The sequence below is a fragment of the Oncorhynchus nerka genome, linkage group LG15, assembly GCF_034236695.1.
Source record: "Oncorhynchus nerka isolate Pitt River linkage group LG15, Oner_Uvic_2.0, whole genome shotgun sequence".
Lineage (NCBI taxonomy): Eukaryota > Metazoa > Chordata > Actinopteri > Salmoniformes > Salmonidae > Oncorhynchus > Oncorhynchus nerka.
Window position 1 is genome coordinate 16,866,503 of NC_088410.1, and position 23,565 is coordinate 16,890,067.

Here is a 23,565-nt window from a genome sequence, read left to right on the forward strand (position 1 = left end):
TTCTCAGGATTTCGCCTGCAATAGCAGTTATGTTATACTCACAGACAATAATTTTACAGTTTTGGAAACTTTAGAGTGTTTTCTATCATAAGCTGTCAATTATATGCATATTCTAGTATCTGGTCCTGAGAAATAGGCAGTTTACTTTGGGGACGTTATTTTTCCAAAAATAAAAATAGTGCCCCCTAGCTTCAAGAGGTTTTAATAGACCAATCTATTACACCATCCATCCACCAGACTAGAATAGACCTACACATAGTCTGTGTCTGAAATGGCATCCTATTACCTATATACTGTCAGGTGACATTTCAGATGAAGCCATCCTCTCTAATAGTTAGAAGTCAAACAAATGATGTCAGGAACTCCAAATGTCAAGTCACTCTTGGGGATGGTCTTTGCAATGACGTCTCACAAATCATCAACGCCATGGTGATGCTCCATGACAATTTATTTGGATGGTTGAAGTGTTGAAGAGGAGTTGGAGTAACAACACTACACCCTTTGGGAAAACCTTAAAGAATTGTTTCGGCTGTCCCCATTGGAGAACCCTTTGAAGAACCCTTTTTGGTTGCAGGTAGAACCTCTTTCGTTCCATGTAGAACTCTTTAGGGTTCCATGTAGAACCCTTTCAACAGACCAGATGTTTTTTAACTTTCTGTGGAGAAACCGTACCCGTCACATTAGGAAACTGTTGCATTGAACACATGAGTATGGTGGGCTGAATTTTCTGGACAATCCTACTTTAAGTAATACTTTTAAGATCAATTTGATAAAACACTTCCTAAGAAGACCTACTTCTATGTGAAACCTTATTCCTCATCATGCCTTTTCTACTTTTGGTGGCCTTAACTTCATGTTGGTTTGTTATTGACAAAGTTCCAGTGAAACTCTGCTTTTCATCAACAGGTTTTCTAGTCATGATCCTTCATTTAGAAGCACCATTTCTCTCCACACATATATTATATTTGTAATAACCAGCACATGTTGTACAACAATGAATCTTTGTTTTTTAAATATTGGTTCAGAAATAATATCCTATTGGTGAGACAACTTGTAAATGCAGTCTTTTACTTCATTATGACTCATTGTTATCACTTTACAAGATTCCTTTAACGCCTAAAGAGTTTACAATTATTTTTGTCTCCATTCCCTCAAGTGTTGCTTTATTTTTTATTTACTTATTTAACTAGGCAAGTCAGATAAGAACAAATTTTTATTTTCAATGACAGCGGGTTAAAAATGGCTTTGTTCGGGGGAAAAACAACAGACTTCTACCTTGTCAGCTCGGGGACTCAATCTCACAACCTTCCGGTTACTAGTCCAATGCTTTAACCACTAGGCTACCTGCCGCCCCATTATTCAGGAGCATGTTAAGACCCTCAGAACCTACCTTCAATTACCCCTGTTGACTCAATAGTAGTAAAGATTGGTTTTTGTTTTAGTCCATTCAACAACAGAGCGATACTTGCCTTGTATCAACAGGATTTTATATCTATCTATACACCTTATGTAATTCCTTATTGGAATCGTTTTATTGATAATATCTGTTGTCTCATACATACGTAATTTCTAACACAATTAAGGAAGGTTATTATAAAATGATTCATTAATATTACCCTGCCAACCACTAAATGAAGATTTAAAAATAGATACATTCAAATTGTACCTTTTGCAACAGTTTTGCATCTTCTTTTGAATGGTATTAATGTAAAGAATTTTTGGCAAGACATCAGTAGATTTATAATGGAAAATCTGCATTTAGATTTGACACTATTATGGAGAGACGTATTACATTCATTCTTTACCGACGATAGAAATCATTTGGATGGACATTTTTATTATTCATTCACTCGCCGTACAGTAGGTGGCAGCAATACGGCAATAGGTGTAGTCTGCCATAAAACCTTAAAGAAGAACAAGACAACAGGAAATTGTTTACGAGCACAGCTCGGGTCGAACATTTCATATCATACAAAGGAACAGTGGCTTCCACAATGGATCGGGTAAGTCTGATTTTAACATTATATGCCCGCTGTGTTGTATAAAATGTCTAGGCCTAGTTTTCATCATCTTTGAACCTCTACATTGCTGTGTTGTTTGGAGCGGCAGGTAGCCTAGTGGTTAGAGCGTTGGGTCAGTAACCGAATCCCCGAGCTGTCAAAGTAAACATATGTCGTTCTGTTCCTGAACAAGGCTGTTGACCCATTGTTGATGGTCCGTCATTGGAAATAATAATTTGTTCTTAACTGACTTGCCTAGTTAATATCTTTTTTTAAATAGCCTACAATTATATCATTTGTATTTATGGATACTCTTCCTGGGGTCCAGCAAAATTAAGACAGTTCATACAATCATGTTTAGGAATCTGTGACTATGACCTAATTCTCTTCTTCCGCCCAGTGTGCACATGTTCACATTCCTTCACCGATTTCTTACACATTAGCCATTATTTGACCAGATATTCAAGTGGCCGTTCTAACAAAGAAAAGAAATGGCTGCAGTTCCAAACACGTTGTTTTTCCCTCGTGGTATCCCCGTCGAAACCGGATGCAGTTTGATTGCCATCTTAATAAGGGAGGTCTAATTCCCTAAAGTTGGCCCTCAATTTTGCTTGAAGGAGCGATTGAACAACTTTGGTCGCTTGCGGGGATGATATGACCCACAATTCAATGGAAACTGTAGTCACATGTCAAACTCTGGTGGCCGCGACGTGTCAAATTTAATCAACAACCTGCACTTTCAGCATCTCAGGAATATGAATCGAGCTGTCTAAAAAAATCTATTGATTTTTAGCTTTGGGAAATTGGCTCAGTTTCGTAGTGATTGCAATTCAGAAATGTATTGGAATAAATTACCAAACTATGGGTAACTGTAGCTAGCTACCTGTTAGCTTACTCGGTTCATTAATAGCTTTAGGTTGGTTGTTTTTAAGTTAAACTTCAAGATTTCCACCAAGGACGTTGCCTCTCCCATAATCACTCTCCCTCGCTTGGGCAATGGACATTTTAAGGTACACTCGGATGTAAAACGTCATTCAAGGGCTGAGGGTTTAGAGCCGAGGGCTTTTGAATTTGAATTGTAGCTGGAAGGCAATCAGGAAGATGCAAGATCAGGTGGGACCATTATAGTCAATGAGAGGGCAGATATGCGTGTTTCCACTAGTTACACAGCCACAGAGTCAAACGCCTATAACGTATTTTTATTAATTTAGGGTTATGCATAAAGTTAGTGTTTGCGAGGTTAGGGTTAAAATTACATTTAAAAAGACCAGTTGTATAAATGGACATGGGTTGTGGTAACTAGTGATGACCAGGCACTACTTCCATACAAAGTGTTTTTTTTTCTTCTCAAAGTTGCCTGGATGTGACGTGTCCTACTTTTACCAATACACTCCTAACAACCTACTTGTTTCAAAAATGTATATATGATCAAATAAGCCAGATTTTGGGCACAATTATCCCTTTTGTTACTCCTCTTCTGCGCTGTTCGATAGGAAATGACTGGTATAAGAAATACGGTGGAAACTAGCCCATGCCTCCACCAATCCAACGCTCTTATATTTGTGGGTTGCAGTGAACGATTGAACATTTCTTGTAAAAGGAGATTTACGAGGGATGCACCCAAATCAGAGGTTTAGACTGAATTAATACAATATTTGGTTTAATGATCAACTGTAATACGTCTTGTCGAACAGGAAGAGCTTAGCCTGTCCCCCTCCACCCTCCAGGAGTCCCCAGGTCAACCGCCTCTCCGTACTTTACTGCTGGTTCTGGTCGACTGCAGGAAAACACCGGGGCAGACTGGAACTGAGAGAGGAGAAGAAATGGAAGATGGAGATTTGATTTCATTAAGTATGTGGATTAGATTAGTCTGCTTCTGTTACAATGAATTGGTTCATTATATACTGATGAAAATATCTGGTCGTTCCACCTAATTTTGAGAAGTGTAACTTGCTCCCCCAAACGTTTGATTTCACCTAATTGTAACGTTCTTTCATGAAGCGCACATGTTCAACTTCATAAAAACATGTTTTCCCAAGAGGTTATATGAAAATACATACTGTACTAAGTGCCAATGTGCTAAATAAAGTAACAGGGGACAACTGAAAACAACAAAACCACTAGTTTACATTGGTAAAATAGTCCTTTTAAATCAGCCACAAATGTGCTTATGACAGGGGTAATGGAAGCTACTTTTGTTCCACAGGTGGTGAAAATTGAATGCAAGCTTCAAAAAAAATATTCTACCATATCAATTTATGGGTAAAATGGTTCACTTGCTCAGTTTTCTACAGAAAACACCAGATAATTGATAAAAAGACTAGAACCAGCTTACCTGCCTTTGCTCTATAATTGGACTATTTGATGTTCGATGTTTCTTTTGCCCAAAAATGTAAGGAACCGTTTCACCATATTACAACATGGGTTGACCTTAAAATGGGGGACAGACGTAAATTAATCACTAATTAAATGAAATAAATCATGTTCAGAAATGACTGTCAAAGTAACCAAATAACTAGGGCTTTACATGCACACTCATAATTTCCTATTAAACTGATTATGGCATTAGTCATGTAAACACCTTACTCTGCTGATCTTAATTGGTGTAAGGTCATAACCGAAGTAAGGATACACCTTTAAAAACACCTGGTTTTCTGAACAATCTTTAGACTGATTAGGACATGTAAACACTTTAATCAGAGTTATAGAGGTGTATTTAATCTGTGTATGTGCTAACACAAGCAGCGCCAGCTAACTTCTTTTGACCAAGTGCAGTGAACGTTTATTTTGTCAATTTTTTTAGATGTGTCCATGTAAACAGGTTTATTAGGGAAATTGTTAATTCAAAGCATGTCAACATCTAAATCAAACTCTTCTACTAATTGACTTCACAATTAACCTATTATTCTGCACTTGTAACTTTACTCAACGATGGTAAAACTTGGAGAAATGATTGTATTAGTTCTGTTAAAATCTTTCTAGAAGTGACACAGGGTTGATGTGACACAGGGTTGATGGAGAGACTTTTCAAATTCAGAATTGTCACTTTATCAAGTCTTTATTCATATTATTTAATAACAGATTTAAAATATAATACTGATGCACAATTTCTACTGGAAAATATGAAAGTGACCCAAAAGGCCTTAATTTCATGGTAGGACCCATCTGTTTATGGACCCATATTTGCAAAACCTAACTATTCAATGCCTTTGTTTCACAGGGGACATCCCTAATCGTTGCTCTCTAAGTGGGAGGGGCTTATCGTCTGGGGAGCCTCAACAACATCATGATGCTGACAAGAAAGAGAAGAGTCTCTCCAGATCAGAACACCTCAAACACCAGCATAGAGGTACAGGGAAGAAACCTCACCACTGCTCTGTCTGTGGGAAGAGTTTTGATAAACAAGACTTGACTATTAATGAGCAAATTCACACTGGAGAGAAACCGTTCCACTGCTCTCAGTGCGGGAAGAGTTTCACTGCATCTAAAACTTTAAAATCTCATCAGAGAATTCATGCAGGGGAGAGGCCTTACCCCTACTTTGATTGTTTGAAGCATTTCTCACAATCAGGATTCCAGACGACACAAAAACACACAGGACCGCCTTATAGCTGTGATCAGTGTGGGAAGAGATTCAATCAATTAATACACCTGACTATACACCAGCGCATACACACAGGAGAGAAGCCTTATAGCTGTGATCAGTGTGGGAAGAGCTTCAATCAATCAGGACACCTGACTAAACACCAACGCATACACACAGGAGAGAAGCCTTATAGCTGTGATCAGTGTGGGAAGAGCTTCAATCAATCAGGAGACCTGACTAAACACCAACGCATACACACAGGAGAGAAGCCTTATAGCTGTGATCAGTGTGGGAAGAGCTTCAATCAATCAGGACACCTGACTAAACACCAACGCATACACACAGGAGAGAAGCCTTATAGCTGTGATCAGTGTGGAAGAGCTTCAATCATTCAGATCACCTGACTATACACCAACGCATACACACAGGAGAGAAGCCTTATAGCTGTGATCAGTGTGGAAGAGCTTCAATCAATCAGATCCCTGACTATACACCAACGCATACACACAGGAGAGAAGCCTTATAGCTGTGATCAGTGTGGGAAGAGCTTCAATCATTCAGGACACCTGACTATACACCAACGCATACACACAGGAGAGAAGCCTTATAGCTGTGATCAGTGTGGGAAGAGCTTCAATCAATCAGGAAACCTGACTAAACACCAACGCATACACACAGGAGAGAAGCCTTATAGCTGTGATCAGTGTGGGAAGAGCTTCAATCAATCAGGAAACCTGACTAAACACCAACGCATACACACAGGAGCGAAGCCTTATAGCTGTGATCAGTGTGAGAAGAGTTTCAGGACGTCAGATCACCTGACTATACACCAACGCATACACACAGGAGAGAAGCCTTATAGCTGTGATCAGTGTGGAAGAAGAGCAGATCACCTGACTATACACCAACACATACACACAGGAGAGAAGCCTTATAGCTGTGATCAGTGTGGGAAGAGTTTCAATCTTAACACCTGACTATACACCAGCGCATACACACAGGGGAGAAGCCTTATAGCTGTGATCAGTGTGGGAAGAGCTTCAAGCACTCAGGAGTCCTGACTAAACACCAACACATACACACAGGAGAGAAGCCTTATAGCTGTGATCAGTGTGGGAAGAGCTTCAATCAATCAGGACACCTGACTATTCACCAACGCATACACACAGGAGCGAAGCCTTATAGCTGTGATCAGTGTGGGAAGAGCTTCAGTCGATCAGGAGACCTAACTGCACACCAGCGCATACACACAGGGGAGAAGCCTTATAGCTGTGATCAGTGTGGGAAGAGCTTCAATCAATCAGGACACCTGACTATTCACCAACGCATACACACAGGAGAGAAGCCTTATAGCTGTGATCAGTGTGGGAAGAGCTTCAATCATTCAGGATCCCTGATTATACACCAGCGCATACACACAGGAGAGAAGCCTTATAGCTGTGATCAGTGTGGGAAGAGCTTCAATCATTCAGGATCCCTGACTAAACACCAACGCATACACTTTGGAGAGAAGCCTTATAGCTGTGATCAGTGTGGGAAGAGCTTCAATCAATCAGGACACCTGACTATTCACCAACGCATACACACAGGGGAGAAGCCTTATAGCTGTGATCAGTGTGGGAAGAGCTTCAATCAATCAGGAGACCTGACTAAACACCAACGCATACACACAGGAGAGAAACCTTATAGCTGTGATCAGTGTGGGAAGAGTTTCAATCAATCAGATCACCTGACTAAACACCAACGCATACACACAGGAGAGAAGCCTTATAGCTGTGATCAGTGTGGGAAGAGCTTCCATCAATCAGGAGACCTGACTAAACACCAACGCATACACACAGGAGAGAAGCCTTATAGCTGTGATCAGTGTGGGAAGAGCTTCAATCAATCAGGACACCTGACTAAACACCAACGCATACACACAGGAGAGAATCCTTAGCTGTGATCAGTGTGAGAAGAGTTTCAGGACATCAGATCACCTGACTATACACCAACGCATACACTTTGGAGAGAAGCCTTATAGCTGTGATCAGTGTGGGAAGAGCTTCAATCAATCAGGACACCTGACTAAACACCAACGCATACACACAGGAGAGAAGCCTTAGCTGTGATCAGTGTGAGAAGAGTTTCAGGACATCAGATCACCTGATTATACACCAGCGCATACACAGAGGAGAGAAGCCTTATAGCTGTGATCAGTGTGAGAAGAGTTTCAGGATGTCAGATCACCTGACTAAACACCAACGCATACACACAGGAGAGAAGCCTTATAGCTGTGATCAGTGTGGGAAGAGCTTCAATCATTCAGGATACCTGACAACACACCAGCTCACACACACTGGAGAGGAACCTTACTCTTGTCTAAGTGGAAAAAGCTTTGCTCATTCAGGGACACTGAAAAAACACCAGAAATCACAAACATGTTTTCTTTCATCTCCCTCCTCTCTGGCACCGTTTCCAGATCCCTAAATAAAGTTTCAATAGAAAACCTCTTGTAAAGAGTCATCCATTTCCCATTCTCTAACTAAGTCTGATTACCATGGTAACCTGTGTAGCATAATATGCATCTCTGGATCCATATTTATCAAGCGTCTTGGAGTAGGAGTCCTGTGTGTGTGGTGGCGTGTTCAGAGCTGTATCTATTTCATTAACTCCTACTATCCTTTAAATAATAATAGAATAATGTTTCAACAATACTAGGTGTGTATTCAGGAGATCAATAAATTAAATCCATTATCTGCTCAACCCCATCTGCTTCTCACTTCTTTTATATGTTTTTTATATGGACCAGAGGCCTTTTCTAGAATATTTTGCTCCAAAAAGATCTTGGCATATTTATTGTAAAACCCTTTAACAGGTTTTAGTGCATCTGATGGGCCATACAGAAGAATGCAGCTATAGGAAATGTTGTTCTCATCCTCTGTCTCTCTGGCTTCATGTGGTTCAGGTGACCATTTTTCTAAAGACTTATCTTTCACTTTATCATCTTGATTGTTATTCAATGACTGATTCATTAATTTGTGTAAAAAAAACATGAAGAAAGGCTCAATCTGACACGGGGCACAGCAGGGAATGGACAGGTGAGTTGAGGTCAAAAAGTATTTGTTTTCTTTCAGATCTTTTTTATCAGTGTTTGATTCATCTTGCCTGGCCCAGTGGAACCAATGGAATAGTCCCAAGGTATGTTTGTCTGTCTTTTCTCCTCTCCAGGGAGACTCAGTCCAGTTTATGACAACGTCTCAGGAATGGCCATGGCCCCTACTGCGGCACAGACTAACAAGGTGATGCTGACTACACCAATGCCCACCTCTCTTGCTCCAATAACCAGGAAGTGCCTCTGTACTCCACTGTCCAACCTCCTCAACCCCAGAAAGAAGATGAGTATATTCTTGGGTTTAATTTAGTATACTATATGGTTTAATATACCTTTGGCCAAACCCAAAGTGCTATACAGAGACCCAGCCTAAAACCCCAAACAGCAAGCAATGCAGGTGTAGAAGCACGATGGCTAGGAAAAACTCCCTAGAAAGGCCACAACCTAGGAAGAAACCGCGAGAGGAACCAGGCTATGTGGGGTGGACAGTCCTCTTCTGGCTGTGCCGGGTGGAGATTATGACAGAACATGGCCAAGATGTTCAAATGTTCATAAATGACCAGCATGGTCAAATAATAGTAATCACAGTGAACAGGTCAGGGTTCCATAGCCACAGGCAGAACAGTTGAAACGAGCAGCAGCACGGCCAGGTGGACTGGGGACAACGAGTCATCATGCCAGGTAATCCTTAGGCATAGTCCTAGGGCTCATGTCCTCCGAGATAGAGAAATAGAAAATTAGAGAGAGCATACTTAAATTCACACAGGACACCGGATAAGACAGGAGATATACTCCAGATATAACAAACTGACCCTAGCCCCCTGACACAAACTACTGCATCATAAATACTGGAGGCTGAGACAGGAGGGGTCAGGAGACACTGTGGCCCCATCCGATGATACCCCCGGACGGGACCAAACAGGCAGGATATAACCCCACCCACTTTGCCAAAGCACAGCCCCCACAATACTAGAGGGATATCTTCAACCACCAACTTTCCATCCTGAGACAAGGCCGAGTATAGCCCACAAAGATCTCCGCCACGGCACAACCCAAAGGGGGTGCCAACCCAGACAGGAAGACCACGTCAGTGACTCGACACACTCAAGTGACGCACCCCTTCTAGGGACGGCATAGAAAAGCACCAGTAAATCAGTTACTCAGCCCCTGTAATAGGGTTAGAGGCAGAGAATCCCAGTGGAGAGAGGGGAACTGGTCAGGCAGAGGCAGCAAGGGCGGTTTGTTGCTCCAGTGCCTTTCCGTTCACCTTCACACTCCTGGGACAGACTACACTCAATCATAGGACCTACTGAGTTGAGTCTTCAGTAAAGACTTAAAGGTTGAGACCGAGTCTGCGTCTCTCACATGGGTAGGCAGACCATTCCATAAAAATGGAGCTCTACAGGAGAAAGCCCTGCCTCCAGCTGTTTGCTTAGAAATTCTAGGGACAATTAGGAGGCCTGCATCTTGTGACCGTAGCGTACATGTAAGTATGTACGACAGGACCAAATCAGAAAGATAGGTAGGAGCAAGCCCATGTAATGCTTTGTAGGTTAGCAGTAAAACCTTGAAATCACCCCTTGCATTAACAGGAAGCCAGTGTAGAGAGGCTAGCACTGAAGTAATATGATACATTTTTGGGGTTCTAGTCAGGATTCAAGCAGCCGTATTTAGCACTAACTGAAGTTTATTTAGTGCTTTATCCGGGTAGCCGGAAAGTAGAGCATTGCAGTAGTCTAACCTAGAAGTAACAAAAGCATGGATTCATTTTTCTGCATAATATTTGGACAGAAAATTTCAGATTTTTGCAATGTTATGAAATGGAAAAAAGCTGTCTTTGAAACCGTCTTTAAGTTCCTCAAAAGAGAGATCAGGGTCCAGAGTAACGCAGAGGTCCTTCACAGTTTTATTTGAGACGACTGTACAACCATCAAGATTAATTGTCAGATTCAACAGAAGATCTCTTTGTTTCTTGGGCCGAGAACAAGCATCTCTGTTTTGTCCGAGTTTAAAAGTAGAACGTTTGCAGCCATCCACTTCCTTATGTCTGAAACACAGACTTCCAGCGAGGGCAATTTTGGGGCTCTGCCATGTTTCATTGAAATATACAGCTGTGTGTCATCCGCATAGCAGTAAAAGTTAACATTATGTTTTCGAATGACATCCCCAAAAGGTAAAATTCATAGTGAAAACAATAGTGGTTCTAAAACGGAACCTTGAGGAACACCGAAATTTACAGTTGATTTGTCAGAGGACAAACCATTCAAAGAGACAAATTTATATCTTTCCGACAGATAAGATCTAAACCAGGCCAGAACTTGTCTGTGTAGACCAATTTGGGTTTCCAATCTCTCCAAAAGAATGTGGTGATCGATGGTATCAAAAGCAGCACTAATGTCTAGGAGCACGAGGACAGATGCAGAGCCTCGGTTTGACGCCATTAAAAGGTCATTTACCACCTTCACAGGTGCAGTCTCAGTGCTATGATGGGGTCTAAAACCCGACTGAAGCATTTCGTACACATTGTTTGTCTTCAGGAAGCCAGTGAGTTGCCGCGCAACAGCTTTTTCCCCCCAAAATTGAGAGGAATGGAAGATTCGATATAGGCCGATAGTTTTTTATATTTTCTGGTTTGGCTTTTTCAAGAGAGGCATTACTGCCACTTTTAGTGAGTTTGGTACACATCCGGTGGATAGAGAGCCATTTATTATGTTCAACATAGGAGGGTCAAGAACAGGAAGCAGCTGTTTCACTAGTTTAGTTGGAATAGGGTCCAGTATGCAGCTTGAAGGTTTAGAGGCCATGATTATTTTCATCACTGTGTAAAGAGATATAGTATGAGAACACTTGAGTGTCTCCCTTGATCCTATGTCCTGGCAGAGTTGTGCAGACTCAGGACAACTGAGCTTTGGAGGAATACGCAGATTTAAAGAGGAGTCCGTAATTTGCTTTCTAATGATCATGATCTTTTTCTCAAAGAAGTTCATGAATTTATTACTGCTGAAGTGAAAGCCATCCTCTCTTAGGGAATGCTGCTTTTTAGTTAGCTTTGCAACAGTACCAAAAATACATTTCTGATTGTTCTTATTTTCCTCAATTAAGTTTGAAAAATAGGATGATCGAGCAGCAGTAAGGGCTCTTTGATACTGCACGGTACTGTCTTTCCAAGCTAGTCGGAAGACTTCCAGTTTGGTGTGGAGCCATTTCCGTTCCAATTTTCTGGAAGCTTGCTTCAGAGCTCTGGTATTTTCTTATAGCAGGGAGCTAGTTTCTTATGACAAATGTTTTTAGGGGTGCAACTGCATCTAGGGTATTGCGCAAGGTTAAACTGAGTTCTTCAGTTAGGTGGTTAACTGATTTTTGTCCTCTGACGTCCTTGGGTAGGCAGAGGGAGTCTGGAAGGGCATCAAGGAATCTTTGGGTTGTCTGAGAATTTATAGCACGACTTTTGATGCTCCTTGGTTGGGGTCTGAGCAGATTATTTGTTGCGATTGCAAACGTAATAAAATGGTGGTCCGATAGTCCAGGATTATTAGGAAAAACATTAAGATCCACAACATTTATTCCATGGGACAAAACTAGGTCCAGAGTATGACTGTGGCAGTGAGTAGGTCCGGAGACTGTTGGACAAAACCCACTGAGTCGACGATGGCTCCGAAAGCCTTTTGGAGTGGGTCTGTGGACTTTTCCATGTGAATATTAAAGTCACCAAAAATTAGAATATTATCTGCTATGACTACAAGGTCAGATAGGAACTCAGTGAGGAACGCTGTACATGGCCCAGGAGGCCGGTAAACAGTAGCTATAATACATGATTGAGTAGGCTGCAAAGTTTTCATGACTAGAAGCTCAAAAGACAAACGTTGTTTTTTTGTTGTAAATTGACATTTGCTATCGTAAATTTGCAATACCTCCACCTGCAATACCTCCACCTTTGCGGGATGCGCGGGGGGATATGGTCACTAGTGTAACCAGGAGGTGAGGCCTCATTTAACACAGTAAAGTCCTCAGGCTTAAGCCATGTTTCAGTCAGGTCAATCACGTCAAGATTATGATCAGTGATTAGTTAATTGACTATAACTGTGTTGGAATTGAGGGATCTAACATTAAGTAGCCCTATTTTGAGATGTGAGGTATCACGATCTCTTTCAATAATGGCAGGAATGGAGGAGGTCTTTTCTAGTGAGATTGATAAGGCGAACACCGCCATGTTTAGTTTTGCCCAACCTAGGTTGAGGCACAGACACGGTCTCAATGGGGATAGCTGAGCTGACTACACTGACTGTGCTAGTGGCAGACTCCACTAAGCTGGCAGGCTGGCTAAAAGCCTGCTGCCTGGCCTGCACCCCATTTCATTGCGGAGCTAGAGGAGTTAGAGCCCTGTCTATGTTCGTAGATAAGATGAGAGCACCCCTCCAGCTAGGATGGAGTCCATTACTCCTCAACAGGCCAGGCTTGGTCCTGTTTGTGGGTGAGTTCCAGAAAGAGGGCAAATTATCTACAAATTCTATCTTTTGGGAGGGGCAGAAAACAGTTTTCAACCAGCGATTGAGTTGTGAGACTCTGCTGTAGAGCTCATCACTCCCCCTAACTGGGAGGGGGCCAAAGACAATTACTAAATGCAGACACATCTTTCTAGCTGATTTACACGCTGAATCTATGTTGCGCTTGGCGATCTCTGACTGTTTCATCCTAACATTGTTGGTGCCGATGTGGATAACAATGGAGGGAGGGAGAACAGTGAGGGTGGTGGGTTGAGCACCTGCAGTGAAGCTGCTGAAGCTTGCTCTGGCTCAACACATCTTGACTAAAAGATTTAGAAATTAGTTTGACATTGCCATAGTTCAACAGCTGGAAAGCCGTCAGTAACATACTCCCAGAGATAGCAATATATTCAGTATTCACTGAATGAAGTAGCCTACCCATCCCCATTTACAATTGTATTCATCAACTAAATAAATGATACTATATCCTTCCTGTTTGGCCCTGTCCGGGGGTGTCCTCGGATGGGGCCACAGTGTCTCCTGACCCCTCCTGTCTCAGCCTCCAGTATTTATGCTGCAGTAGTTTATGTGTCGGGGGGCTAGGTTCAGTTTGTTATATCTGGAGTCCTTCTCCTGTCATATTCGGTGTCCTGTGTGAATTTAAGTGTGCTCTCTCTAATTCTCTTTCTTTCTCTCTCTCGGAGGACCTGAGCCCTAGGACCATGCCTCAGGACTACCTGACATGATGACTCCTTGCTGTCCGCAGTCCACCTGGCCGTGCTGCTGCTCCAGTTTCAACTGTTCTGGCTTATTATTATTGGACCATGCTGGTCATTTATGAACATTTGAACATCTTGGCCATGTTCTGTTATCTCCACCCGGCACAGCCAGAAGAGGACTGGCCACCCCACATAGCCTGGTTCCTCTCTAGGTTTCTTCCTAGGTTTTGGCCTTTCTAGGGAGTTTTTCCTAGCCACCGTGCTTCTACACCTGCATTGCTTGCTGTTTGGGGTTTTAGGCTGGGTTTCTGTACAGCGCTTTGAGATATCAGCTGATGTACGAAGGGCTATATAAATACATTTGATTTGATTACTATTGGGACGACCTTCGCCTAAACCCTAAACTAACACTAATCTTAACCAATTTACATTTATACTTTATACTTTATAGAGGTGTGGACATCCCAATGATCCCGAATAGCACAGACCCTCTGGGAAGGTCTATGAACTGCTCTATTCGACTGAAGGGACATCTCAAGTTGTCTGATGTGGAACTGGTAACAACACAGTCTGTGATTGACTAACAACATTTAGATCTGAATACAGCGACATAAATTACATGCCATGACATGAGGTGCTGAGGGAAAGACAGATTATCTATGATATTAACTAGGCCATTAGCGATAACAGGAAATACACAAGCCGTAGGCTCCACTATAGTTCAAGGTGGCTATGCCGGATTGTCTGCTTGCACGGGAAAAATTGTACGTTTCTAACATTTATGGTTGAGATTGAATTAATATAAACTATGCACATTATGACTTTCATTAACACGCGATGCAGGCGTCACGCAGACGTTAGTAGCATGTCATGTAAGTCAGACGCGTCACACTAGTAAGGCGTTTGTGTCATGTCAGGTGGTACGGTTGCCTAGGCTTATATATGTCCCTTATCACCCCCCATAGAACTCTGCAGGGCGCTTGCCATCCTCCTGTCTCTCTCAACAGTCACAGGTAAATTTGAAGGAAGGGATCTAGCCTCCTAATGTTCATTTCTCTCTTTAAAAATCCTTGATTTCCTTTTTCTTTTGGAAAACATTCCTTTCCAGTGTGGTGATCAACCCAGAGTAACCATTAGCCGTGGTCTCCAGGCTGGTCATGTGGTGGGGATCAACCCAGAGTAGCCATTAGCCGTGGTCTCCAGGCTGGTCATGTGGTGGTGATCAACCCAGTGTAGCCATTAGCCGTGGTCTCCAGGCTGGTCATGTGGTGGGGATCAACCCAGAGTAGCCATTAGCCGTGGTCTCCAGGCTGGTCATGTGGTGGTGATCAACCCAGAGTAGCCATTAGCCATGGTCTCCAGGCTGGTCATGCGGTGGTGATCAACCCAGAGTAGCCATTAGCCGTGGTCTCCAGGCTGGTCATGTGGTGGTGATCAACCCAGAGTAGCCATTAGCAGTGGTCTCCAGGCTGGTCATGTGGTGGTGATCAACCCAGAGTAGCCATTAGCCGTGGTCTCCAGGCTGGTCATGTGGTGGTGATCAACCCAGAGTAGCCATTAGCCGTGGTCTCCAGGCTGGTCATGTGGTGGTGATCAACCCAGAGTAGCCATTAGCCGTGGTCTCCAGGCTGGTCATGTGGTGGTGATCAACCCAGAGTAGCCATTAGCCGTGGTCTCCAGGCTGGTCATGTGGTGGTGATCAACCCAGAGTAGACATGTGGTGGTGATCAACCCAGAGTAGACATTAGCCGTGGTCTCCAGGCTGGTCATGTGGTGGTGATCAACCCAGAGTAACCATTAGCCGTGGTCTCCAGGCTGGTCATGTGGTGGTGATCAACCCAGAGTAACCATTAGCCGTGGTCTCCAGGCTGGTCATGTGGTGGTGATCAACCCAGAGTAGACATTAGCCGTGGTCTCCAGGCTGGTCATGTGGTGGTGATCAACCCAGAGTAGACATTAGCCGTGGTCTCCAGGCTGGTCATGTGGTGGTGATCAACCCAGAGTAGCCATTAGCCGTGGTCTCCAGGCTGGTCATGCGGTGGTGATCAACCCAGAGTAGCCATTAGCCGTGGTCTCCAGGCTGGTCATGCGGTGGGGATCAACCCAGAGTAGCCATTAGCCGTGGTCTCCAGGCTGGTCATGCGGTGGTGATCAACCCAGAGTAGCCATTAGCCATGGTCTCCAGGCTGGTCATGCGGATGTCCAGTGCCTTGTGGTTGGATCTAGTCTGTTCAGTGGCAGTTTTCAGCTCCTCTCTCAGCTGGCTAACCTAGTTTCGTAGCTCTGCCGACTGTATATCCGTCCATTTTGTCAATTAATTCCTGCTTCATTTCAGTTAATGCCTGTAGAACAGCTTCTTGTCCAGTCGCCTCGGCTGTGCATTGTTCAGTTGTTGGTGTAGATTCATGGTCCTTGGCTAGGCTAGCTGGTCTGTTAGAATTAGCCCTAGGCTGATTCTTGCTGTTGGTGCCTGACATCTTTGACAAAAACGTGACATTAAGCCTTAAAATGGAGTCTCAGGTTGTAGAGGGGTATTTTGATCCAAATTAAAATTGTATTTGATTTTACTAGGCAACTAAATAAGAATTTGTTATTAACTGACAATGATCCTGGACGACTCTGGGCCAATTGTGCTCCACCCTTTGGGACTCCTAAACACGGCCAGTTGAGATACAGCCTGGAATAAAAACAGGGTCCGTAGTAACGCCTCTAGCACTGAGATGTAGTACCTTAGACCGCTGCGCCACTCGGGAACCCCGAAATACAATCTGCACAAATATTTAAATGTTCTGTTGAGGAGCTCAGAAAAGTACATCCTCACATGGCGCCGCTCCCTCATCGCCCCTGCGGGTATTTGGGGATTAACAACATTTTTGTTATTGTATATGATGATGATGGTGGTACTGTATCCCCCCCTCCCGCATTCATTTCCCACAATGGACTTTTTCCCCCCGTTCACTACCCGTCCAGTAGGTGGCGGTAATACGCCAATAGGTGTAGTCTGACATTAAACCTTAAAGAAGAAGACAACAAAGTAGCCTAACTGTTCTGTTGTAGCCGACCACATTTCATGTCTTACAAAGAAACAATAGCTTCCACAATGAATCGGGTGAGTCTGGTTTTAACAGTATATGCCTGCTGTGCTGTATAAAATGTCTAGGCCTAGTTATCATCTTTGCACCTCTACATTCCTGTTTTCGGTTAAATGTCGTTACAAAATAAAATACAAGACAGTAAAACTTGTTGGGATTTTTTTTTTTACTTCAACAAAGTAGCCTGTTGAGGAATCTGTGGCTATAACCTAATTATCTCTCCTTCCACAAAGTGTGCACATGTTAACATTATTTCTACTGATTTCGAACACATTATCCATTATTTGACCAGATGCTCAAGTGGCCGCTCTAACAAAGAAAGAAAATGTAAGGCAATCGTGAAGAGTCAAGATCACGTGGGACCATAATATGCAATGAGGGCAGATGTGCGTGTTTCCACTAGTTAACACGGCCACAAAGTCAAATGTCTATATCGTGTTTATATTTATTTAGGGTTAGGCATAAAGTTAGAAGTGGCGCAGTCTAAGTCACTGCGTGTCAATGCTAGAGGCGTCACTACAGGCACCCTGGTTCGAATCCCACTGGGCGGCGCACAATTGCCCCAGCGTCATCCCGGTATGGCCAGTGTAGGCCGTCATTGTAAATAATTTGTTCTTACTGACATGCCTAGTTAAATAAAAAAGTAGTATGGTTAGAGTTCAAATCAAATGTTAATAAGATCCATTGTAGAAATGGGCGTGGTTTATGACTAGTGACGACCAGGCACTACTCTCATATAAAGTGTGCTACTTTTATCAATACACTCCAAACAACCTACTCGTTACGAAATGTATATTCGATCAAATAAGTCAGAAGCCAGATTCTGGGCTTCGCCTCTAAATTGCTGTTTGAAAGGAAATTACTGGTATGAGATATATGGTGGAAACTAGCCCAAGCTTCCACCAATCTAATGCTCTTAGATTTGTGGGTTGTAGTGAACGATTGAATATGTCAATCAGATTTAAGGGATGCACTCAAATCAATCGGAGGTTTAGACTAAATTAATACAATATTTGGTTTAATTATACACCTTTTAATACTTCTTGCGGCCAACAGGACAACGCTAGCCCGTTCCCCTGCACCCTCCCGGAGTCCCCGTGTCAAACGCCTCCCAGTTCCGCTTTACTGCGGGGTCTGGTCGACTGCTGGAAAACACCGGGGCAGAGTGGAACTGAGACAGGAGAAAAGAAAGAGGATGGAGAATTGATTTCATTAAGTAAAAACCATGGTGTGTAGATTAGACTACAATCTGCTTCTGAAACAATAGCGAAGGTGCATAAAGATGGCGGCCCGCATGTACTTACCACAAAATTACTCCTTTTGCTGAGTTCACTGTATTATACATTGCTCTTTTTTACTGTTTTTTTTAATGGTCATTAGCGCATTAAACATGATTCCAATTTTTGCTTCAAGACGGCGGCGATTTGAAAAATCAAAAAAGTAGATTGTGCTGATATATTGGAACATTGAACCATGTCGCACACCGTAGTTCCAAAACTCAGTAGATAGTGCTAAAACAAAGATATATCTGAATTCTGCCATTTTATGAGATTTAGTCATTAATTGACTAATGATATATTGATAAAAATATCTGGGTAGTTCCACACATTTTTAAAATTAACTTAAAATTAGGTGAAATATATCAATATATATTTAACATGGTCATAAAGACAACATGTTCAATTTCATGAAAACATGTTTTCCCATCTCAAGATATTGAATAAAAATATAACTATACTAAGTGCCTATGTACCAAATAAAGTAACAGGGTTGACTGTAAAAGTCTTAAATCAGCCATCAATTCACTTGTGACAGGGAATGGAAGCTTGTTTTTTGCAACAGTTAGTGTCAATTTAATGCAATCCAGAAAATGGAATTGTTCAAAGATTACTAGCATGTCTATGTATGGGTAAATGGGTTGACATGCTCAGTTTTCCACCACAAAACAGCTTAAGTTGACAATCGAAGTAACACTGTTAAAAACACCTGTTTTTCTGAGCAATATTTCAAATTATTAAGACACGTAAAGGCCTTCATCAGATTCATAGAGGCATATTTATTCTGCATATGTTCTAGCACGAGCAGCGCAAGTTTCCTTCATGCTTCTCAAAACTAACCTTTTTGCTGTGGTAGTACATTTATTTAGATTGGCAATTTTCAGCATTTATCAAAGTCCCATCAGGTAGCCTGATTTCAGATGGCCATGCTATTCAATATCTTTGTTTCACAGGGGACAGCCCGAACCGTTGCTCTCTCAGTGGGAGGGGCTTATCATCTGCGGAGCCTCGACAACGTCATGATGCTGACAAGAAAGAGAAGAGTCTCTCCAGACCAGAACACCTCAAGAAACACCATCAGAGACTTACAGGGATGAAACCTGACCACTGCTGCTTTGACTGTGGGAAGAGTTCTGCTAAACAGAGGGAATTGGTCATTTACAAGCAGATTCATACTGGGAGGAAAATGTACCGCTGCTCTCAGTGTGGGAAGAGTTTTGCTGCATCTAAAACCTTACAATCTCAGAGAATTCATACAGGGGAGAGGCCTTACCCCTGCTTTGATTGTGGGAAGAGCTTCAGTCAATCAGGAGCCCTGACTACACACCAACGCATACACACAGGAGAGAAGCCTTATAGCTGTGTTCAGTGTGGGAAGAGCTTTGCTCTATCCGGAAACCTGAGTACGCACCAGCGTGTACACACAGGAGAGAAGCCTTATAGCTGCGATCAGTGTGGGAAAAGCTTCAACCAATCAGGAAACCTGACTACGCACCAGCGTGTACACACAAGAGAGAAGCCTTATAGCTGTGATCACTGTGGGAAGAGCTTTGCTCTATCCGGGAACCTGACTAGACACCAGCGCATACACACAGGAGAGAAGCCTTATAGCTGTGATCAGTGTGGGAAGAGTTTCAATCAATCAGGAGAACTGACTAGACACCAATGCATACACACAGGAGAGAAGCCTTATAGCTGTGATCAGTGTTGGAAGAGCTTTGCTCTGTCCGAAGACCTGACTAGACACCAGCGCATACACACAGGAGAGAAGCCTTATAGCTGTGAACAGTGTGGGAAGAGCTTCATGGATTCAGGTAGTCTGACTAGACACCAGCGCATACACACAGGAGAGAAGCCTTATAGCTGTGAACAGTGTGGGAAGAGCTTCATGGATTCAGGTAGTCTGACTAGACACCAGCGCATACACACAGGAGAGAAGCCTTATAGCTGTGATCAGTGTGGTAAGAGCTTCATGGATTCAGGTAGTCTGACTAGACACCAGCGCATACACACAGGAGCAAAGCCTTATAGCTGTGATCAATGCGGGAAGAGTTTTGCTCAATATTCCACTCTGACTGCACACCAACGCATACACACAGGAGAGAAGCCTTATAGCTGTGATCAGTGTGGGAAGAGCTTCAATCGTTCAGGAGCCCTGACTACACACCAACGCATACACACAGGAGAGAAGCCTTATATCTGTGATCAGTGTGGGAAGAGCTTCAATCATTCAGGAGCCCTGACTAGACACCAGCTCACACACACTGGAGAGAAACCTTACTCTTGTCTATGTGGAAAGTGCTTTGCTCGTTCAGGGTCACTGAAACAACACCAGAAAGCATCTCCCTCCTACAGCACCGGTTACAGATCTCTAAATAAAGTTACAATAGAAAACATCTTGTAAAGAGTCATCCATCTCCCATTCGCTAACAGTTTACTAAGTCTTATTACCATGGTAACATGTGTAGATAATATGCAGCTCTGGATCCATATGTATCAAGCGTCTTGGAGTAGGAGTACTGTGTGTGGTGGGGTGGGGGGGTTCAGAGCTGTGTCTTATTTCATTAATTCCTATTATCCATTAAATAATTGTGTAATGTAGAATGTTTCAACAATACTAGGTATGTATTCAAAAGATCAATAAATTACATCCATTATCTGCTCAACATCTGCTTATCACATTCATTTTATGTTTTTATTATCTATAATAATAAAAAATGTATAAGGAGCATAGGACTTAGTTTGCTCCTAAAAGATGTTCATATATTTATTGTAAAACCCTTCACCAGGTCAAATCAAATGTATTTGTCACATACACATGGTTAGCAGATGTTAATGCGAGTGTAGCGAAATGCTTGTGCTTCTAGTTCCGACAATGCAGTAATAACCAACGAGTAATCTAGCTAACAATTCCAAAACTACTACCTTATACACACAAGTGTAAAGGGATAAAGAATATGTGCATAAAGATATGAATGAGTGATGATACAGAGCGGCATAGGCAAGATGCAGTAGTGTAGCTGATGGGACATATGGAAGTACAGAAGACATAGGACTATTAGTGTGGTCTAATTATGTTGTATTTATTTTAAAGGATTTTAATAGTGATATCTTTCAAGTTTCCTTGTTGTATTTTAAGTGTGTTCCAGAAAGATGTTCACACATTTGGTTGTTAGGATGAGTCGTCATGGTGGCAGGAAGCCAGCTCTGCCCATCAGTACCTGTAGGTCATGTGAACCACAGACCTCACACTCTTCTGTTTCCTCACAGCCAGTAAGTTCTCCTACCAAACCTCTCTCTCTTCACTCTGGAAATACACTTGATAATATTGTTGTGGAAATTCTACACAGGGTTCACTGGAAGTCAAACTTAAATGAATCATTGTTTATTGACAGTTAACTGGAGAGTTTCCAACCAACTCAATGCACCATAGTACACATCGATCGGGAGCTCTGCTGGGGCAGTCCCAGCAGTTGTCCTATATACAGCTAAACTCAAATCTACAGATTGTTGTTAGCCTGGGCCCCAATACTCAGTGTTATAGTCCTGAGAATAGAGACCAGGATATGTTGTTGGCCTGGGCCCCAATACTCAGTGTTATAGTCCTGAGAATAGAGACTAGGATATGTTGTTGGCCTGGGCCCCAATACTCAGTGTTATAGTCCTGAGAATAGAGACCAGGATATGTTGTTGGCCTGGGCCCCAATACTCAGTGTTATAGTCCTGAGAATAGAGACCAGGATATGTTGTTGGCCTGGGCCCCAATACTCAGTGTTATAGTCCTGAGAATAGAGACCAGGATATGTTGTTGGCCTGGGCCCCAATACTCAGTGTTATAGTCCTGGTCCTGAGAATAGAGACCAGGATATGTTGTTGTCCTGGGTCCCAATACTCAGTGTTATAGTCCTGGTCCTGAGAATAGAGACCAGGATATGTTGTTGTCCTGGGTCCCAATACTCAGTGTTATAGTCCTGGTCCTGAGAATAGAGACCAGGATATGTTGTTGGCCTGGATCCCAATACTCAGTGTTATAGTCCTGGTCCTGAGAATAGAGACCAGGATATGTTGTTGTCCTGGGTCCCAATACTCAGTGTTATAGTCCTGGTCCTGAGAATAGAGACCAGGATATGTTGTTGTCCTGGGTCCCAATACTCAGTGTTATAGTCCTGGTCCTGAGAATAGAGACCAGGATATGTTGTTGTCCTGGGTCCCAATACTCAGTGTTATAGTCCTGGTCCTGAGAATAGAGACCAGGATATGTTGTTGTCCTGGGTCCCAATACTCAGTGTTATAGTCCTGGTCCTGAGAATAGAGACCAGGATATGTTGTTGTCCTGGATCCCAATACTCAGTGTTATAGTCCTGGTCCTGAGAATAGAGACCAGGATATGTTGTTGGCCTGGATCCCAATACTCAGTGTTATAGTCCTGGTCCTGAGAATAGAGACCAGGATATGTTGTTGTCCTGGGTCCCAATACTCAGTGTTATAGTCCTGGTCCTGAGAATAGAGACCAGGATATGTTGTTGGCCTGGATCCCAATACTCAGTGTTATAGTCCTGGTCCTGAGAATAGAGACCAGGATATGTTGTTGTCCTGGGTCCCAATACTCAGTGTTATAGTCCTGGTCCTGAGAATAGAGACCAGGATATGTTGTTGTCCTGGATCCCAATACTCAGTGTTATAGTCCTGGTCCTGAGAATAGAGACCAGGATATGTTGTTGTCCTGGGTCCCAATACTCAGTGTTATAGTCCTGGTCCTGAGAATAGAGACCAGGATATGTTGTTGTCCTGGATCCCAATACTCAGTGTTATAGTCCTGGTCCTGAGAATAGAGACCAGGATATGTTGTTGTCCTGGATCCCAATACTCAGTGTTATAGTCCTGGTCCTGAGAATAGAGACCAGGATATGTTGTTGTCCTGGGTCCCAATACTCAGTGTTATAGTCCTGGTCCTGAGAATAGAGACCAGGATATGTTGTTGGCCTGGATCCCAATACTCAGTGTTATAGTCCTGGTCCTGAGAATAGAGACCAGGATATGTTGTTGTCCTGGGTCCCAATACTCAGTGTTATAGTCCTGGTCCTGAGAATAGAGACCAGGATATGTTGTTGTCCTGGGTCCCAATACTCAGTGTTATAGTCCTGGTCCTGAGAATAGAGACCAGGATATGTTGTTGTCCTGGGTCCCAATACTCAGTGTTATAGTCATGGTCCTGAGAATAGAGACCAGGATATGTTGTTGTCCTGGGTCCCAATACTCAGTGTTATAGTCATGGTCATGAGAATAGAGACCAGGATATGTTGTTGTCCTGGG

General features: G+C 42.8%; 1 protein-coding gene and 1 pseudogene across 3 annotated transcripts; both read left to right on the forward strand.

The window, feature by feature from the left end:
* Positions 1-1,872: 1,872 nt before the first annotated feature.
* LOC115122756 (zinc finger protein 271-like) lies at positions 1,873-8,331 on the forward strand (annotated as a pseudogene).
* Positions 8,332-16,067: 7,736 nt separating this feature from the next.
* LOC135560067 (zinc finger protein 135-like) lies at positions 16,068-20,914 on the forward strand. 3 transcript variants are annotated; one of them, XM_065001116.1, is made up of 3 exons: positions 16,068-16,992; positions 18,032-18,203; positions 19,206-20,914. In XM_065001116.1, the coding sequence occupies exons 1-3, from the start codon at positions 16,954-16,956 to the stop codon at positions 20,654-20,656; spliced, it is 1,662 nt and encodes a 553-aa protein (XP_064857188.1). In that variant the 5' UTR covers positions 16,068-16,953; the 3' UTR covers positions 20,657-20,914. The 3 variants fall into 3 exon arrangements, with proteins under 3 accessions (XP_064857188.1, XP_064857189.1, XP_064857190.1); XM_065001117.1 differs by having other exon boundaries at positions 18,032-18,191; XM_065001118.1 differs by lacking the exon at positions 18,032-18,203.
* The last annotated feature ends 2,651 nt before the right edge of the window (positions 20,915-23,565 follow it).